The following is a 17,540-nucleotide window of genomic DNA, read 5'->3' on the forward strand; positions in this document are numbered from 1 at the left end:
CAGTTTCACATCACCTTAAGATTATATCTCACAGCCACAAGTTTTGGCAAGTATTTTTTAATGTCATGCATTGTCAATAATTTAGAAGAAATGTCCAAGTTGCTTGTTATGGTAATTTACCTGGTGATCAGTTATTTTTATAAATTGAAACATCTCGACCTTAACATATATTTTAAATTATTGTCTCACTTAAAATTCATCAAGTATCCTCTGTTACTACTTTTCTCCCTACAGCTTTGTTTCTTCATTTGCATGTGTAATAAATGGAGCTCAATCTGTGACAGTGAAATGAGCTGTCAGTGATGCCACTCAGCAACGAGCCTCAGCTCAATGTGGCAGTCGACCATAATATTCAAGTAAATGATATTAGATTCTGATCTCAGGTTGTCACGGTCTGCCTCCCTGAGTTATACTCCCTAATACACACGACAACAAGACCCTGACATCGCTTTATATTATTTGGACACATTCTCTCATATTTTCTGTTGAAACACCACAGTATTCCGTTGTGAGTTCCATCTATTTATTACAGTTGTTTATACACTGAAATAAGATACTTGCTTAGTGTTGTGACAAATATGCTTGAGTTCCCGACAGTGTAACTCGGATCAGCACATTATCTCCGGGCTTTCATCATGAGCTCCAGTGCAGACTTTGATTGTGTGCTAAAGGTCTTTAATATATTTACAGTGATGTGTTTTCCTGTTATGTCTGCACTGACATAACCTGCTTCCTCCCAATGAACCACACACAACAAAGGCTAAACGAAGAAACGTAGTGTTGATGTAAAATTTAGTTAATAACCTTGTATATTCACATCTAATGAAATTCGCTCTTTATGAAGAAAGGACATTTGTGTTTTCGTAAACTATATCTTTTTTTTCTAATAATGCTTCTTTGCAATAAATCCCATCTGGTATATAAATCTTTTTTTTTTTTTTTGAAAGGTCGGGGTAAATAAGGCTAGGAAGTGAGCCAGTTGTATAAAATTGCTCCATGTATTTGCCTGTATAAATAGGTTCCTGTTTGCTAACAGGTCATATCAGCTGTGAAATCTATAATTGGTCCCAGTACAAACAGTATTTCCACACAATTAAATGTTCACTTAACTTAAATGCTCTTAAATTTTGTAATAACATGCACAGCAAGCCAGAAAAGCAACATTCTGATATGTCGAGTATGCTTTTGATGATAAAATTCAAAAGTTTAGTGTAGAAGAATGTTGTTATATAGCCTAAAACATTTTATTTTCCAAATAATTGAAGTTTTATGGCAACACCATTTAAATTAGAAAATACTGCAATGGTTCACATCAAATCACCGTCACCACACTCTTCTACCCTTCTACATAGAAACAACCACCATGTGTTATATAGGTCACTCCTGGTGACACATGAAAGGGGTTTCAATGTCATAAATAAGCCATCTATGACATTTAGCGAAAAGCCACAATGACAGGAAGCACAAAGGTATAAGTGTGCTCCGTTTCCAGGGTAACTTCAAAATGACCTTGATTTTCAAAGCACGTGGCCAGCGCTCATTTATGTACCTCTCTTTCTCCACAGGAGTTCTCGCTGCCGTCCATCACTCTATTTGAGCGATGTGACTTGCGGGGTAAGCGGGTCGTCCTCACAGATGGTTCAGTCAACCTCCCATTCACCGGCGGCTGTGGCAGGGTTCAGTCTTTGCTGGTGGAAGGCGGCATGTGAGTACATCGTGTGATAGCTCACTCAGTATGAATGTAAAATATCCTTCTATTGACAGCTTCACACATGACAGCCTTTTATAAACTTATACTGGAAACGAATCCACTTTGCTCTCTGGAACTTTGTTTTCTATCAGGGAACAAACAAAACAGAATAATATTTCCTGTTTTTCAGACACAGACGTCTTTCAGTGGTGCTCCTCATTTAAATTCCTGTTGTTTTAAAACTCTTTTAAAACCTCTTGAATTCAAAGGCAGCTACTGTATCTGCCAAGTTGCCGTGTGAATGTTTTCAAACGGCTTTCTGACATTCATTGTATAGTCCTTTTGTGGTTAAATTAATCACGCCCACGTTGTAGGCCACTTCTTTTACATGAATTCACGCGGTTAGACAGTGAGGCAGATAATTCTCCGCACACAAAGCAGCGTGCTTCAAACTAAAGAGGAAGGATTTTAAGATATAAACAGAAGAAAGCTTCAAAGTTGGTTTCTATTTAAGTGGCTGTCGTTGTTTCAAGTTGCCAGTAGTTGTCTGCTGGAACCGCTTTTAACCCAGGTCTGAAATAAAGCGGGCATAGATTCATGGAGTTATTTGTGTGAATGACTCTCCAAGCGAAGCAGTTTGGGCCCGTACACTCAGGCAGAATGTTTTGTTGCTGCAGAAACTTTTGGACAGAGAATGCAGGTTCAGCACATCTGATATTGTGGCACGGCAGCACTGACAGACGGGTGAATGATGGAAACCTGCTGCTGATGTGCAAAATTCATACTGTAGGTGTGAGTCCATGCTGAGGAAACAAGGGGCTCGCAGAGACTTTAGAGCTGTCTCTCGAGCGAAACATTCCTCCTGCAGCACAGACTGCCACCAAGCCCCGAGTTAAAAGCAAAATTGGACAGCCGTGACGTTCAGCACACTTCAGAGGATTACAGGTGTTACTTTAAAAAAAAAAAAAAGATATAAACCTTCCTTTTAGAAGAAAGCTTTGAAGCTGAACTACAACAGACTGAGTTGGTTGAATTGATGCAATCAACACAACTTAAGTGTCTTCACTTTTATTTAATGCATTTATTTGACATCGCCACACTCAACAGAAGAAAACTTTAATGAGTCGGTCAAATAAAAACCTGCAGGTTTGTATCTCTTTTCAGTGGTTTGCTCTTATAAACCCTAACTTTGAAACATCAGAATCAAAAAAGGAATTACAAGCAAAGACACGTTTTTAAATAAATGAAGAAAAAAGGTTGTTTTGTGGCAAACATTGTATTTAATTTTAAATTGCACGTATCCATGTCATGGTACACAGATACAGAAGCAATCTTGAAGCGTATCCGTCTTTAACTTGAAATGAGAAAGTGTTTTCTTATGTTTTGCCTCAGATGGGTGCTCTACGAGGGAATCAACTATCGGGGAGCTCAGATATTGTTGAAACCCGGCGAAGTCTTCAACTGGCACAAGTTCAGCGGCTGGCAGAAGATTGGATCTCTTCGCCCTCTGACACAGGTATAGGCTGATGTCCCACAGTGGGAAACGTGCATCGTTACCTTTTAAAAGCTGCGGACAACACTGGAAGTCACTAAATTAATGTACCCTTTTATATGCGTCACATAGATTTACCAGAACTATTACAACTGAACCTGTGAACCTCTGTTTTCCTCAACTGAATTTTCCTTCATGTGTTTTCCGAGCAGAAACAAGTGCACTTCCGTCTGAGAAACAAGCAAACGGGTTTGATGATGTCCGTGAGCGGTGAGATGAGTGATGTCAAACTGATGCGGATACAAGAGGAAGAGGAGACAATCGGTTTTGAACAGATTTGGTTCTACCACAATGGACATCTTCATTGCAAGGTACAGAATCACATATACTAATAAGTACTAATAAGTACCCTGAATAAACACACTTTTTTCCCCACTAGACTAGTGGATAGCAGTTGCCTCATAGCTGGAAAACCCCAGCTCGAATCCAAATCATCTGCAGGATTTGTGTGGAGTTTGAATATTCTAGGTTTGGGTTTATGGGTTTTTGGTACTTTGGTTTCTTCCCACAATTTAAAGATGTGCATTTGAAAATAAACTGAGGTATCGATGGATGGATGGATTTTTTTAAGGAGACCAGAAAGTAACAGTCTTTAGATTCCGAATTAAGTCAATCAAGATCAAAACTATTGTTAAAGAAGATTGGAACAGAGTGAAGTCTTAAGAGAGGAGGCTGATGGGAGAATGTATAGTCTTTTTAGGTTAAATTCAGGACATTTTTTAAGATACATTCATTTTTTTTTTTAAATAATCATGTAGAATCTAATCTAGTCACAGATTTTAATACTAAAAATAGTAAATTTTTCCATCCGTCTTCAAAACACTTCATCCAATTTAGGAAGATGACGCCTGAAGTACATCCAAGCTCATGTTTAAAAAAAAAAAAAAAAAGATTGGGTTACACGGAGTCCTTTACAGGATTTAGTCTGAGTTACACAATCATTCACAAGTAGAACATCCATAATAATCTAACAAGGATGATTTTGGATTGCGAGAGGAAGCTGAAGCATGTGATGAAAACCCACACAAGCGCAGGGAGGATGTACAAACTGCGCTGGAAGGCCCCTTCTTGGAACCAATGTCGTTTTTGTCTGATGCACAAGAGCTCATTACTCCCTTATCTGGAGTGAAATTGAAAAAAGAAATCGACTTTTTGTTTTCCATCTATTTCACACCCGACTTCCTTCTTCAGATGTTGGAGGAGTGCTGCCTGAGTCCCATTGGCAGTGTCACCATGGCGGGAAGCCGCTTGGGTCTCAGCCCGGATACAACCGACCGAACCCAGCGCTGGAGTCTCACCCCCGAAGGCTTCATTCGCTACACCCACACCTCAGATCTTGTCCTGGATATCAAAGGTGAGTGTTCTTACCTGGCACAGCCTCCATAAGAATTTCCCCTCACTGTTGCGAGGCAAAGATATGGTAAGCCTTGGTGAATCGAATGTGAATGAACAGTACAGAGTTGCTCTCAATCCATCCACCCGTCTTCTAAACCACTTAATCCTGTGCAGGGTAGCAGGGTGCTGGAGCCAATCCCCGTTTGCTATGAGTGACGGCAGGGTACACCCTGGACAGTTCGCCAGCCCATCACAGGAGCTGATCTGAATCCTGCTTTTAAATAGATTTACTTTTGCTAAAGAATTAAATACAGGTTCATTAGGTACATTTTATTAAAAATATGTGTGTAATATTCTGGCCACCCAACATTACAAACCTCTTAATACAACCCGTTCCCACTCAGTCGGTAGTAAACCAGGTAGGGAGATGCTTTGTGTACTCACAACGTGTGGGATGAGTTTGCCAGAGTCTTCAAATGTCAAGGTTATACAACACTTTGGCTTGAATTCTAATATCCAGGTTCAGGATTTTATAGTGAAATATTAGATTTATTGAGATTCTACAGAAATCTCTAGGTAAAATACTATCTCAACAGTGTTTCTCTGCCCACGTAAGAAGTAGTAAATATACTCCATTCAGAATTCAACTGTCAATATTGACCTTTTTTTTTTTTTTTTAGTGAAGGTTTCATCAGGAAGCTGCAAAAAATGTCACCTTGTACCAAATAACCAATAACAACCAGAGAACTGGCAAAAGCCAGCATGTTTTCACCACTGTCAATTACTGACACCTTGTGGATCTAGTAGTGCTAGTGTACAAACGTGAAAGATTGTTCATGCAGCAGGAGTGCTGCATTGCGAAGGATATTGAGTATTGATTACTTAAATACAAATATAAAATAATCTATGACTTCAGATAAAGAAAATATTTGTCAGGGTAATAAAAAATAAATAAACAGAAGTGCAGTCTATTCTACCAGTAATGATAGAACCTTGTGTTTCAGGTGGCCACCACTACGACAAGAACCAAGTGATTTTGAACACACTCGATCCAAATAAACTGCAACAAAGGTGGGCTGTGGAGATTATGTGAAAACATGCGCTGCTGAACTGGATCCCGAATATTATCAAGAGGTACGACTCGGAGGGGATGCCACTGGAGGAGCGCAACCTTTTTGCTGCGGAGGAAGAAACAAATGTCCAATGAAGAGGTCAATTTGGAGAGAAATGACTCGGATCATGAGAACGTGCTGCAAACTCACTGAACAAGCAGGAGCTTCTTAACTTGAAATTCTTTCCATTGTATTTCTTCATTGTTTACAATTTCTTTTCATGGAAAAAATTCTGTTTCTACCTGATTTTAATTATAAACAGTGTTAACACTTTAAATATCTTTCTATGCAATGTCATGTTGTGCTATTGAGTACATATTGCTTTATTTTCCAACTCAATGCATCTTGAGGATAAACAAACAAGCAAACTCTCTTGTGGCTTTTATTTTTCTTATTCCAAAGTATACAACACAAAGTGTTTTGCTTTCAGAATAATAACACTATTTTTGTCAATAAACTTCTGAAATACACTGTACAAGGGATTTATTTGTACTCGTAACTGACATCCAGATAAATTAAGTTACAAGGTGATGATGGGAGCCAGTTGATGGCTTAAATATGCAAAAGATCCAAACCAAGCCAGCCCAGCCAGCTGCCTACGTTTGTAACAACCTCAAAGTTATTCACAAATCTGGTTCTCATTACCAGCTGGAAGGTATTCATCAGTTAGCAGCAAGTCTTTGCAATACCTTGACCACACTTTGAAAGCAGCAGAAATCCCACGTATTGTAAAGACTTGAGGACAGCCCAGGAAGGCATGAGCAGGACCCGGAAACCTTTTGCGTGCTGACATTACAAACATAGACCACGTTCAGTGTCTGCTGCACACCCAGAACCTTCTTTCTGTGGAGTTCGCCACAGCCAAGTGTAGTATTGAGGAGATTGGAGGGGGGGGGGGGGGGGGTGACTCTCTTGGCACCTGCTTTGCCCCCTCTTCAGTTTTCTTTGGCTGTTTCTTGCACCTCCTGTGCCGTGTCTGTAGCCTCTGTGCCGATGTTCTGCACCAGCTCCTCAGCTTGTCTGTCGTCGTCACCGTCTTCAGAAACGCTGACGACAGTCTTCCCCCTGGCGTGGCCCTGCTCCAACTTCTGAAAGGCCTGAGGCACCTGGCTAAATGGAAACTGTGCCTCCACAACTGGTAGGATCTGTGATGAGACAAGAAGAAAACATGCCGGGAGTGTGTGATTCAAGCCTTTTCGCTTATCAGAAGTGTGTGGAACAGGTCTTTAAAAAAAAAGAAGAAAAAAAAAGAATTGTAGCTTTCATCAGCCTTGAAAAGTGAATGGATTCAATTTACTTTAATGAGCGCTGATGCCGAGTGAGACTGCGAACACAGTTGGGTATATTTTCCTGTAAAAGCTCATGCTGGTCACACTGATGGGCCTGATATACTGAAGAGTGTAAAAACACATCCAACAGCTTCTGCCAGAGCTTTGGATATTTGCCGATTATATGTTTATAAATTCACTAATACATGAAATAAAATGAATGTCTGTATTAAACACTTCTTAAAGAAAGGTGCAAGTAATTTCACCTTTAGCTGAGACTGCTGCGGTAACTGCTGACATATTTACACTACTCAGCTGCACACCACCACTTTTATATGAAGGCTTTATTATTAGAACTGATGTTTTCTAGTTCGTAGGTTTTTCATCCTCCCTCTTTTTTGTGTGTCTTCCTACAGCATCAACTTTGTGACATCACTCTCATATTGTGTTATTTTAGCCCACCTTCAAAATGTTTGTTCACTTTCTCCGTCTAATCTTTTCCATGGAAATACAATCAGTCAAATACTTTTAAAGACTCCTGTTTGCATATTTTATTCGTAATAGACAATTTAGTGCTCTGTATTTAGGAAAACATTTTTCATTTGTCATTCTCATAATTTAACTTAAATATTGTTATGGAGAAAATTCAAAAGCTGGAAGAAAGATAGCTTGGTGCAGATATACAAACCTCACAATGCAACCACCCGAGCCCAGAGAAGATTCAGTGTGCAACACATTTCCAACACAAACTTCATCAAAAACGCACATAACACAGATATTCAAAGCTAAAATAATCTTTTAAAAATGGGCAGGAGCAGCCAAAGAAGGTAGAAATCCATTTGAACATGAAATGTTAATATATTCAGAGAAGCAGATAAGGACAATCTTGGACTGCAACATCATCTCTGCTTAACAGAAGCGAATGTGAGGACATGAGGCAGGGCTTCAGAATGTGATGAGGCTGAACAATCCTGTGATCGTCCCTCAACACAAGCTGCCGGGCTTGTTATTCTGGTCAGCATCTCTTGTCGTTAACAATGAATGGCGAGCGCGGTGGCGTCACTGCAAACTATCCACGCTTCTGACTACAAATAGGATGTGGGGAGAGGGTGAGTGTGCGTGGATGTACTGTGGGGTGGGGCGGGCGGGGCACGGGGGGGTTCGTGTGTGTCCGTAGATTCCCGCCACTGGTCTGGATGAGCCCGCTTGTTGTAAGCCCCCTGCACAAAGAGACAAAGGTCCCACACGCTTTTGCTAATGGCTGCTCAGCACTGTTTAAAAATCCATTCACTGTCTCCTGGCGCCTGACTCTATCGGCCAGCAGCCCGCCGCACACATTACCAACCCACCAACCAGCATTGCGGGAATGCAACGCTCGCTCCTTAACAAAGCTCCAGGGAAGCCTTGAGTATGGGCACGTATGGAATCCCTGGTATGCTAATATTCACTGTGTTGCATGATTTAAACCCTCCCATGAGTTCCACTGGGGGGGCTGTGACTGATGTGCAAATGAGAATATTCAACTTTTCCGTCTGTCAGTGTAAAACCCACTGGATCGAAGGTTTGCGTGGTTCGGATGAGAAGAAAGCGCCGTACCTTCCCTGCGTCCACCAGCCTGCTGACCTCGTCTAGGGCAGGCCCATCCGGGGCATAAAAGCCCCACCTGTAGAAGACCCCACCTGATAATATGTTCTGGGAGGGGGAGCAGAGAGAAAGCAGTAAATAAGAGTTAGACAGGTCTACAGATCACAGCACAGTGGACATCTGCTCTGAAAAGATCAGCACGCAAATGGCTCATGATTTCAAATTGCTCTCTTCTTTCCAAGTCAAAATATAAAAAGTACATTTGAAACTGAAAGCAAAAAGCAAATATGACAACACAGACTAGCGTGTACATATAGTAAAATAATAGGAGGGAGTGAAACTACTCTAGGTTACAATATTCAGAGATTGCTGCTCTCCTGGCTCACTGAGGCATCGAATTAGCCCAGAGGATCCACTCATACCATCGAAAACTAGTAAAAAAAACCTCAGGTATGGGCATCTGCTGAAATACTCAATGAAACCAGCTGGAATAAATTGAATTAAATACATTCAAGTGAAAAGAAAAATAATGAAAAATGCATGTATGAGTCACAGAATAATATTCCTTTATCTCGGTGGAGATTTCACTCTCCACCACTACATAAACTCAAGACACAGAGACGGATTAAACATTGGTTTTGAGATTAACCCTTACACAACAAGCAAACCGCTTCTTAATGTGTGGATTCCCCTCCAACAACATAAGAGAAATGTTGTATTTTAAGGTACATCTCATCGACCTGATCACTAAATATAAAGTGGAGCGGCTGTAAAATCTCAAAAAGAACAAAGACACAATAAATTAAATTACTAGGTTTGCTCAGTTAAGTGCAACCACAATGGCATCCAAGAGGTATTACGTAATAACACAAAATGAAAGTGCCTTAATTCAATGTGGGATTTTAAACCTGACATGTAACATTCAATATAAAAGTATCTTAATCCCACAGAATCACATAGATCCAGGAAAGGTGTGGACAAAACTAAATAGACTAAAACAATATTTTTTGCCATCTGGGCCATCTGTATGTAACCAGAATCTAAATCTACAGATTAATTACATTTTCTTTATTCTATATGTAATTGTATTTGAATCATGGAAACTGCAGCAGTCTGCCATTTAAACCATGTCATGAAGGGATCATTGTTTTTGTTAATGTTGTAAATAACACATTAATACTGCAGCGAGATATTGTCACTTTCCTACACGTTAACTTGGGAAGAAATATGTCAAAAAGTGGTCATTTCATTTAGAACTGCTTCGAAGAAGGAGAGATCTGGGCCATAGTTGGAAACTGAATCATGCTGTTTGTGGAATACGACCCTAATTAATGTTTGCGGGCAAAAGGTTATTATGTCACTGAGCCAAACAACTTCACCTCAGGTAGAACTAATCCTGGCTGGCTTGAAGAAAATGATGTTCCCGATCATTCAGGGATGACCAGAGGATGAACACTAGAGGGCTCAGTTGCGCTGTCATCGCCCACCATGGAAAAAAAAAAAAAAAGGCATGCTGTCCAGAGCTGGGTGCTGAGGGCGTGACTGCTGCAGCTGAGCCCCGCCAAACTGACCAGCTGGCTGGTCCAGTGGACAAAGGGGCTCGGAGGGTTGGCAAGAAACACACAAACACTGGTATTTGCCGGGGGGAGATAGTCAGCCACAATCTGAACAAACACCAAATACTGCTGGTTCAGCAGAGAACACATTCACACGTGTGTGCGCACACACAACGTGCCAATGCTGCCAGCTGTGCCGTCACCAATGCCTGCACTGCACAGAACAACTGGACTCCGTCTGTGTCCTATCGAGCAGAGAAACTGAAGGAGCAGAACATGCATACACCCGACATTTAGCCTCAAACTCTTACTGCCAACATGCAATCACCACATGCATGCCAGCCCAGATCTATTACACCCTATAGCAGGTATTTCAAATAGTACTATAAAGTCAAACATGATTTTCATAAACATCTATCTGAAAAGCCGAATGACGTTATGTAGAAATTTATAGTCACTGTAGAATATATACACCCATTACTCATTGCTGTCCTTCCCTGCCACGGGGGAAGAAGTCTGACGTTTCATTTTGGGAGTATCTTCCACACCCAGGATAATGACATCATGAGAAACACAAGGCTCAGTGCTTCGTGTGAAATAAACAACAGGGCAGGATGAGTTTTGTTTGCGAGAAAGACGTCTGACACGAACAGGAGAGGGATGTTTTACACCAGGTTTCTTTAAACCGTGCGTACCTGAATGGCCTTGCTATGAAGTGCGAGTCCAGCATGGACGGCTCCGTCTAAAAGGCCCATGGAATCTGTGTTGAGGAGTAACGGGGAGACCAGTGTGACGTACTTAGCCCCCGACCAGGTTTTCAGCAGGCCCATCACACTCTCCTCAGAATCCCCGCCCACGTTGTCCAACACAACATCGAACCTGGAGGTGCAGACAAAAACACCCAAGCTCAACAGAAACGTTCAAATCCAGCAAACAAATCATCCATATGATGGCTTTCACTTAATTCAAATCAAGTCACGTGGCCCATTCAGAAAACTGTTTATTTGATCTATTTAGGCTAAAGACGAGGTCGAGTTATTTCTCTTTGGGGGCAGGGAAACAAGTGAAGCAGCACCCACTCAGACCTTAAGCCCTGGTTTCCATGGAAACTGAAAAGAGAGTCAGTGAGCAGGTGTGCCATGCTGACAAGATGGTGTTTATTACATTTGGGGAAAACAAAATGTGGTAATCGTTGATGACTCGTCTTCATTAGCACATTCATTGAACTGGCAAAAATAAATAAATAAAAATACAATAATGTTCCCAAAGTGCAAGCTTGATAATCAATGACCTCTGTCCTTTCCTATAAACCAATGTAGAATGTGCTTGTCTGTAAAAGCCTCACGGTTCGTACTTCTCCATCATCTCCAGTTGCTCGGTGGCATCGCCCGCTGTGTAGTCCACCACTTCGTCGGCCCCCAGCCCTCTAACGAGGCCCTCGGCGTTCTGAGAGCAGGTCACAGTTACGTGGGCGCCCCAAGCCTTTAATAGCTGGGAGAACACAGGAGGAGGGTATAAAAAAATAAATAAAAAAAATTCCAATTTACGTGCAGGTACGGCTGCAGGCAAACACTTTGCCTTACCTGAATAGCGAATGTTCCAACACCTCCAGATCCACCAGTGATCAAAACTCTAAGGGGAGAAAATCCCACCAACCAGAGGGTCACTTAGTTAGTGTGGGGCTTGTTTAAGTGGCGCTATAAAGACGAACGAACGCCTCGAGGGTAAAAGGGGATATGAAGGAGTGGAAGTTATACCACAAGTGTGGAAGCTCCAATTTATTCTAGCATAAAAAGCTCCAACTTTGAATTATTCTTTTTTGTATTCCAATTAGAATAACATCCGTAACTCACTGAACTACGGAAGTAAAGTGTAGATGTGTGTGTGGCTGAAACGAGGGTAAAAAACCAAACCACTTATATATACCTGTCAAACACACTAAAAAACTGATTCTGGGAAAGCAGTTAACAGAAGTACTCAGGGACTCACACCTCTCATGCTCAGTGTACAAATGGGGGGGGGGGGGTGAAAGGTTGTCCAGGATCATGCTGATGCTTGCCTTTTATTTGAAGAGCTGTCTCTGCAAAGACCACCTGCATTAACAAGTGCAGACAGAGCAGTGCTGGCTACATAAGGAATGGATGCTGCTTCTATGTGACTCAGTGTTTTCGGTTTGAGGGAAACCTGTGAAAACATTCAAAAATTATTAAAAAATAAAAAAATCAACTATATGAAATATTTTTGCATGCTTGCAGTGCTTTCGTTGTATAATGTAGCAGCTCTGTCTAATCACCAGAGCTGCTGTGAGGCCAGCGAGCTTGAGCTGCTGAATAAATGAAGTGCAATGCTGCAAGAAAACACAGGGCAATTTGTGGGTCACTATAATTGCTGCCACAGTGGCTACTGCTCCCAAACAAACGTAATCTTAATTACTCCTTACACAAGCCTTTGTTTCAGTGCGTACATTTTTTTTTCTCGATTTAAACAAAACTTCCCAATTAAATTGTTTACGTTTGTTTGAAAACATGAAAAAAGAAGTTTCATTAGAAACTACCAATTAAATTATACAGTATGCCTGGATTATAATTGAATGAACTTCTATCATTACATCCCTGTTACTCACCTCGTACTCTGTTAAAATCACAAATTCTGCCAGACTTCCTTGTTTCCATGGGGGAACTGAGGCCCACACCTGGAAGACAAACATGACATTTAACATTCTGAACACAATTGAAATTAACCGCCTAAGTGTCGTCTCCGACTCCAGTTAATCAGCTATTACGCTCGAGACAACTGTTCCCGTCATTCTCTCTCATTAGTCATTTCCAAAGACGTTGTTAAACTGGTGAAAAATATTTGCAAGAATAGAGTATGTGGACATTTTTGCCGGTGTATTGTTCCATTATCTAATTACGTTGACTTTAATTGTTGAATTATTAATTTTTTTTTTCTCTGCAGGAAGACTGTGAAGTGGTTATAAGTGGGAGAACACACAGCGCACAGATTATGAGTCATAGACAGACAGAGAGACACAAACCTAATCATTTGTGTCATTTTAGGACCTTCACATCTTTATGACAAACATATTTTAATCGTTCTAAAAGAAGTGAGCCTGTCATGTTATCTCATGGTTTTCAAAATGTATGTTCTAGTTTGGGGGTGGGAAATTCATATTCCAAATAAAGCCCACATGAAAAACCTACAACTCCGATGGAGGGCTGAGTAATACATTCTACTTAATTCTGTACAATGAAATTACACAGTATCTCGTACTATAAGCCAGTTGGTTAGGGTTAATATAGTTCAGCGCAGTTAAAATGGATCATTTTCAACACCCATTAACATGAACTATGTACATATGCATCCTCGACGATCCCTCATTGGCCAGTCGGGAACCCCCAAAGCTGAGGTTCTTCCAATTTAAACAAACTGTTGGATATTTCCTGAGTTTGTGACAAACTATGATCGAGCAAACAAAGCAAATTTTTTTGCAAAACACAGAGATCTCTCTGTTTTCACATCTTAGTGCAGCTCAACTGTGATTTTTCAAATGTTAATGGAAAAGTTGTTGATGTTATGTCACAAAATAAACACCATGCTGAAATATTAATGGTAGTCAAAACAAGAATCATTTTACAGTACAAACTTTGCTTTTTTTTTCATCTATGATCTGGATAAAGGAAGCACACCACAACTGTGATCCACTCACAAGGCCATGGCTGAGGACTGTCTTGTTGCTCTGAACTTGTTTACTCAAAGATGTTTCCTGGTTTAGGCCATAAATCCACTAGGGCCCTCGTCACTGGCATCACAATCAATCTGCACCTTATCAACCTGGACAAAACTACTTCCCTTGTCTGTTCTATCCATATCAGGAATAAATACATTGATACATACACAGAGGAATCATCTAATCCATTTAAGATTAAATCAGTCTCGATTCAGGAAGGAACACAATAACAAAGAAATGCAATTGATCAAAACAAGCAATAAACAATAGATAAACAATATACAGAAAAGTTTGATAAAATATGAAGATAATGTAATAATACATTCCCTAGAAACTACTTAAATAAAGTGACAAGATACTTGTAATTTAGTTCCTTGCATCTGGATCTAAACTAGCCTGTACAGCTCAAAATCTAAATATTTTACTTCTGATACAATGTATGCATAGCCTTATCTTAAAATGTCAGTATCTGCATAGTTGATAGTATTTTAGTTAAACATGTGTTTCATTGAAGATAAAAGTTGTTACACTATTTAGGCATTACTTCCTGCCTCATGTTGAATCTATTTCTTTTGTCATACGGGATCAGTTAAGCTCAAACGTACTGCCACTCGTGCTGAGGTGTCAGATGATGCTGACCCCTGACACGATCAATAGTGTGCATTGGTGTCTTTTTAATCGCTATATTTTGATAGAAAATATACCTTTTTTATGAACTTTGTCTAACAACATAAGCTTATGGTTTCTCTTACAGATTTGGTCCTAATACCATTACTAATGTAAACATTGCTGATTCTGTTTAAACCTAAACCTTTATAACATGTTATATTAAGATTGCATAATGTATATCCACACTACCAACCCTGCAGAAATGTGTGTTTGCAGTGAAGCACCGACCTCATCCCCTGGACTGAAATGAGTGACCTCTGACCCACAGTCAACCACCACCCCAGACACGTCACGACCCAGGATGAGAGGAAATTCAATTTCACTGTCTGTTGCAGTGAAGGGATTTCTTCTTAACCTCATCAGCTTTGCCCCATAGCCAGCTGAAAAAGACACGAGTCACAAGGTGTGTTAACAAGGAGCCACAACATCAGTTTGGGAACTTTTTGGATGACACGAGTCGACACTTACCCCTCATAGACACGTCAAGAGGGTTCAGACTAGCAGCGTTGACTTTAATCATGATGTCACTGGGGGAATTAATGGTTGGCATGCAGATTTCCTCTGTGTGTCTCAGAACTCCATTGGTGCCATACTGATCAATGACCCAGGCTGACATGCAGCTTTGCCGTCTTGAAGGTGAAGAGCTGACATTCCTCCTGCAGCCTGCCCGGGCAAACGACCCTGCAGCGACTTTCACGTGCAATAAACGCAGAAGCTTGGTTAATGCCATGAATCCTCCAGGAGACGCGTGAAATGTCTGTCTGCTGGCCGTATCCACTTGACGGGGTCAGTTTTCTTTACAATTTTACATTTACAACACCGAGCTAACCAGCAGCTACTCGAGCTACACGGCTAACATGAGCACGCGAAGACTGCCACCGCTTGAAACATGCACCGCGCAGAACCGTTTCAACATATAACCCGTTTGTGCACTAATGCTATTTGATGCAGAAAGAGGAACGCTGCTATAAAAACAACAGACGATATCGTTGTGTTAAGTTCGGTGCACAAGAGCATACAAGTTACCAAACAAGCTAACCCCTGAACTTTCACTCGCAGCCAATCAGATTTCAGCAGAGAAATGGTTTGACCAATAGCAGTCAAGCAAGGTCTGAACGTCACAATGACAGTATTATTATTATTATTATTATTATTATTATTATTATTATTATTATTATTATTATTATTATTATTATTATTATTATTATTATATTTAAAAACGTTTGTTGTATGTTTTAAATGCAACATTTTAAACATAAAAAGGCATTTATTTACTACAAATATATGTAACCATGTAGAAATGTAATACGGTATATATTTAAATTCTTGATGCATGTACGCAGACCTTAAACATCAGCTTAAGACAAAATATCATACTGTGACGTTTCCTCTAACAATATTTAAACTTTTTCTTCCATCATCAGATATGATTGAAATGATAATATAGGTACACATCTGTTATTGTAATAATAATGGCGTGTTTGTTTGTTTTCAAAATCCTCTTTTTTAAATGATTTTGCCTTTAATACTGTACTAAAATTATTTAGAATGACAGTAAAAACATTTCAAACAGAATTAACTTGTACAAATCCCGGAAGTCATATTAATAAGCCTTTTCTATGGCCTGGTTTAATGTATATGTTTAAAACTTATTTTAGGTGAGAAAGTTTAATCACTTTACTTGATTATATCTTATATCGACCTCTTATTGCACCACTTTTACCACTCTCCTGTGTCCTTAATTACAAATATTGATAATTGTACTTGTTGTTCATTTTTCCAATTACAATAGTATGCCTGAAATAATATGATCTGTTGTATTAGAGTTTGAAGAAGAAAATATAAATTGAATGCTTTGCTCATGTATTTTTGGACTTTATTTCACAACTCCTTTCTTTGTTTTTGCCGTTTGGTTTCAATCATGCTCCACTTTAGTTTTCCAGTCAAAAGCTCACGAACCCTTCCATTTTGTCAATCACGTGTAATCACTTGTGAAGACCCTTGATTGCGTTCAATGTGCAATTTTTTTCTTCATTATCAAGTGAAGGTCCTTTTAGGTTTGGTTTAGTCTCGCAGACCTTTCAATCTGGGACACAGCTGCTGTGTATTTTAGGTTTTTTTTTCTCTGAAAATCAATGAGTATATTCTATTTCCACTTTGGAAATCATACACTTTTATTCTGTTATCAATGTTTCATGTTTTTTTTAATCATGAGAACATTACAATCATAATAGATAAACTAGTATAAAAGCAACACCATAATGAAGGTTAAAAAGTCATATAGAAGGTTACTTATAAGTATTCATATTATGTTGAACAATTATACATCAACAATCATGTAGCTAATAGAGGAACAATAACTAAATTGCTCTGCTCCACAAACACTCAATAAACCATTATGTTGCAATAATAGCCTATTATCATGAAAATGCAAGCGTACATGAAATAAATATATAACCCAATATGCCTGAGAGGCCCACTCAAACACTAAAACAGCTGCTGAGTGCACCATCATCTACACAAACAAAGACTAATGGACAGACTACTTTGCAGTAAGACCTTTATCTGTTTATACTTGGGTGATACACACGGGGTAATAATCTGGTTTGTTTTATTGTTTATATGACGCCTTGCATTTAGAACAAGAAATTATATCCTCAACATGGCGCAAAAATGTATTTGTGGAATGTGGTCAGAAACAATATATCCTCTTAATACATGCGGAGCTTATCTGAACTGGCCTTGTAAATCTTCACAAGAGGGATTTTAGTCTGGCAACCATTTGAATGACAAACTGCCCAGAAATAAACCAACCGCTTAGGTTCTTCCTCTCATATATAAATTATTGTTGCTGCCGTAACATGATGATAGTAGTGTCATGTTGATAAAGAATTGGCTTCATATAGCAAATGAGGCTCGTTGCATATATTTGACATCAACTGCCTGAGGGATTCATGTTCTCCTTGCCCAAATACCAAATGCGACGAGGTGAGACACGAAAGAAAAAGGGGCCTGTCTCTGTGTAATCATGATTCAGCAGGAAG

General features: G+C 39.8%; 2 protein-coding genes across 3 annotated transcripts in view; one reads left to right on the forward strand and one right to left on the reverse strand.

Annotated features, from left to right (window-relative positions):
- Window positions 1-6,159, forward strand: part of LOC308143077 (uncharacterized protein) — a 28,143-nt gene extending 21,984 nt beyond the window's left edge. For both annotated transcript variants that reach the window (XM_080513757.1, XM_080513756.1), the window contains 5 exons: window positions 1,566-1,705; window positions 3,083-3,206; window positions 3,395-3,553; window positions 4,434-4,596; window positions 5,582-6,159. In XM_080513757.1, coding sequence (XP_080369883.1) covers window positions 1,566-1,705; window positions 3,083-3,206; window positions 3,395-3,553; window positions 4,434-4,596; window positions 5,582-5,670 — 675 coding nt within the window. In that variant the 3' untranslated portion in view covers window positions 5,671-6,159. The remainder of the gene's footprint in view (window positions 1-1,565; window positions 1,706-3,082; window positions 3,207-3,394; window positions 3,554-4,433; window positions 4,597-5,581) is intronic.
- Window positions 6,160-6,305: 146 nt separating this feature from the next.
- LOC308143078 (reticulon-4-interacting protein 1 homolog, mitochondrial-like) lies at window positions 6,306-15,536 on the reverse strand. The gene is made up of 9 exons (XM_080513758.1): window positions 14,965-15,536; window positions 14,725-14,876; window positions 12,721-12,789; window positions 12,157-12,281; window positions 11,681-11,729; window positions 11,452-11,588; window positions 10,793-10,976; window positions 8,554-8,649; window positions 6,306-6,834 (listed from the first exon to the last, which is right to left on the reverse strand). The coding sequence occupies exons 1-9, from the start codon at window positions 15,224-15,226 to the stop codon at window positions 6,625-6,627; spliced, it is 1,284 nt and encodes a 427-aa protein (XP_080369884.1). The 5' UTR covers window positions 15,227-15,536; the 3' UTR covers window positions 6,306-6,624.
- Window positions 15,537-17,540: the final 2,004 nt, after the last annotated feature.

The sequence above is a fragment of the Blennius ocellaris genome (assembly GCF_963422515.1).
Source record: "Blennius ocellaris genome assembly, chromosome: 18".
Taxonomy (NCBI): Eukaryota; Metazoa; Chordata; class Actinopteri; order Blenniiformes; family Blenniidae; genus Blennius; species Blennius ocellaris.

Excerpts from the sequence above, each read along its gene's own strand:
- LOC308143078 (XM_080513758.1), bottom strand. The coding sequence starts at position 15,226 with ATGGCATTAACCAAGCTTCTGCGTTTATTGCACGTGAAAGTCGCTGCA. Across the intron at positions 14,877-14,964 it reads TCTTGACGTGTCTATGAGGG|CTGGCTATGGGGCAAAGCTG; the intron begins GTAAGTGTCGAC and ends TGTCTTTTTCAG. Across the intron at positions 10,977-11,451 it reads CAACTGGAGATGATGGAGAA|GTTCGATGTTGTGTTGGACA; the intron begins GTACGAACCGTG and ends CTGCACCTCCAG.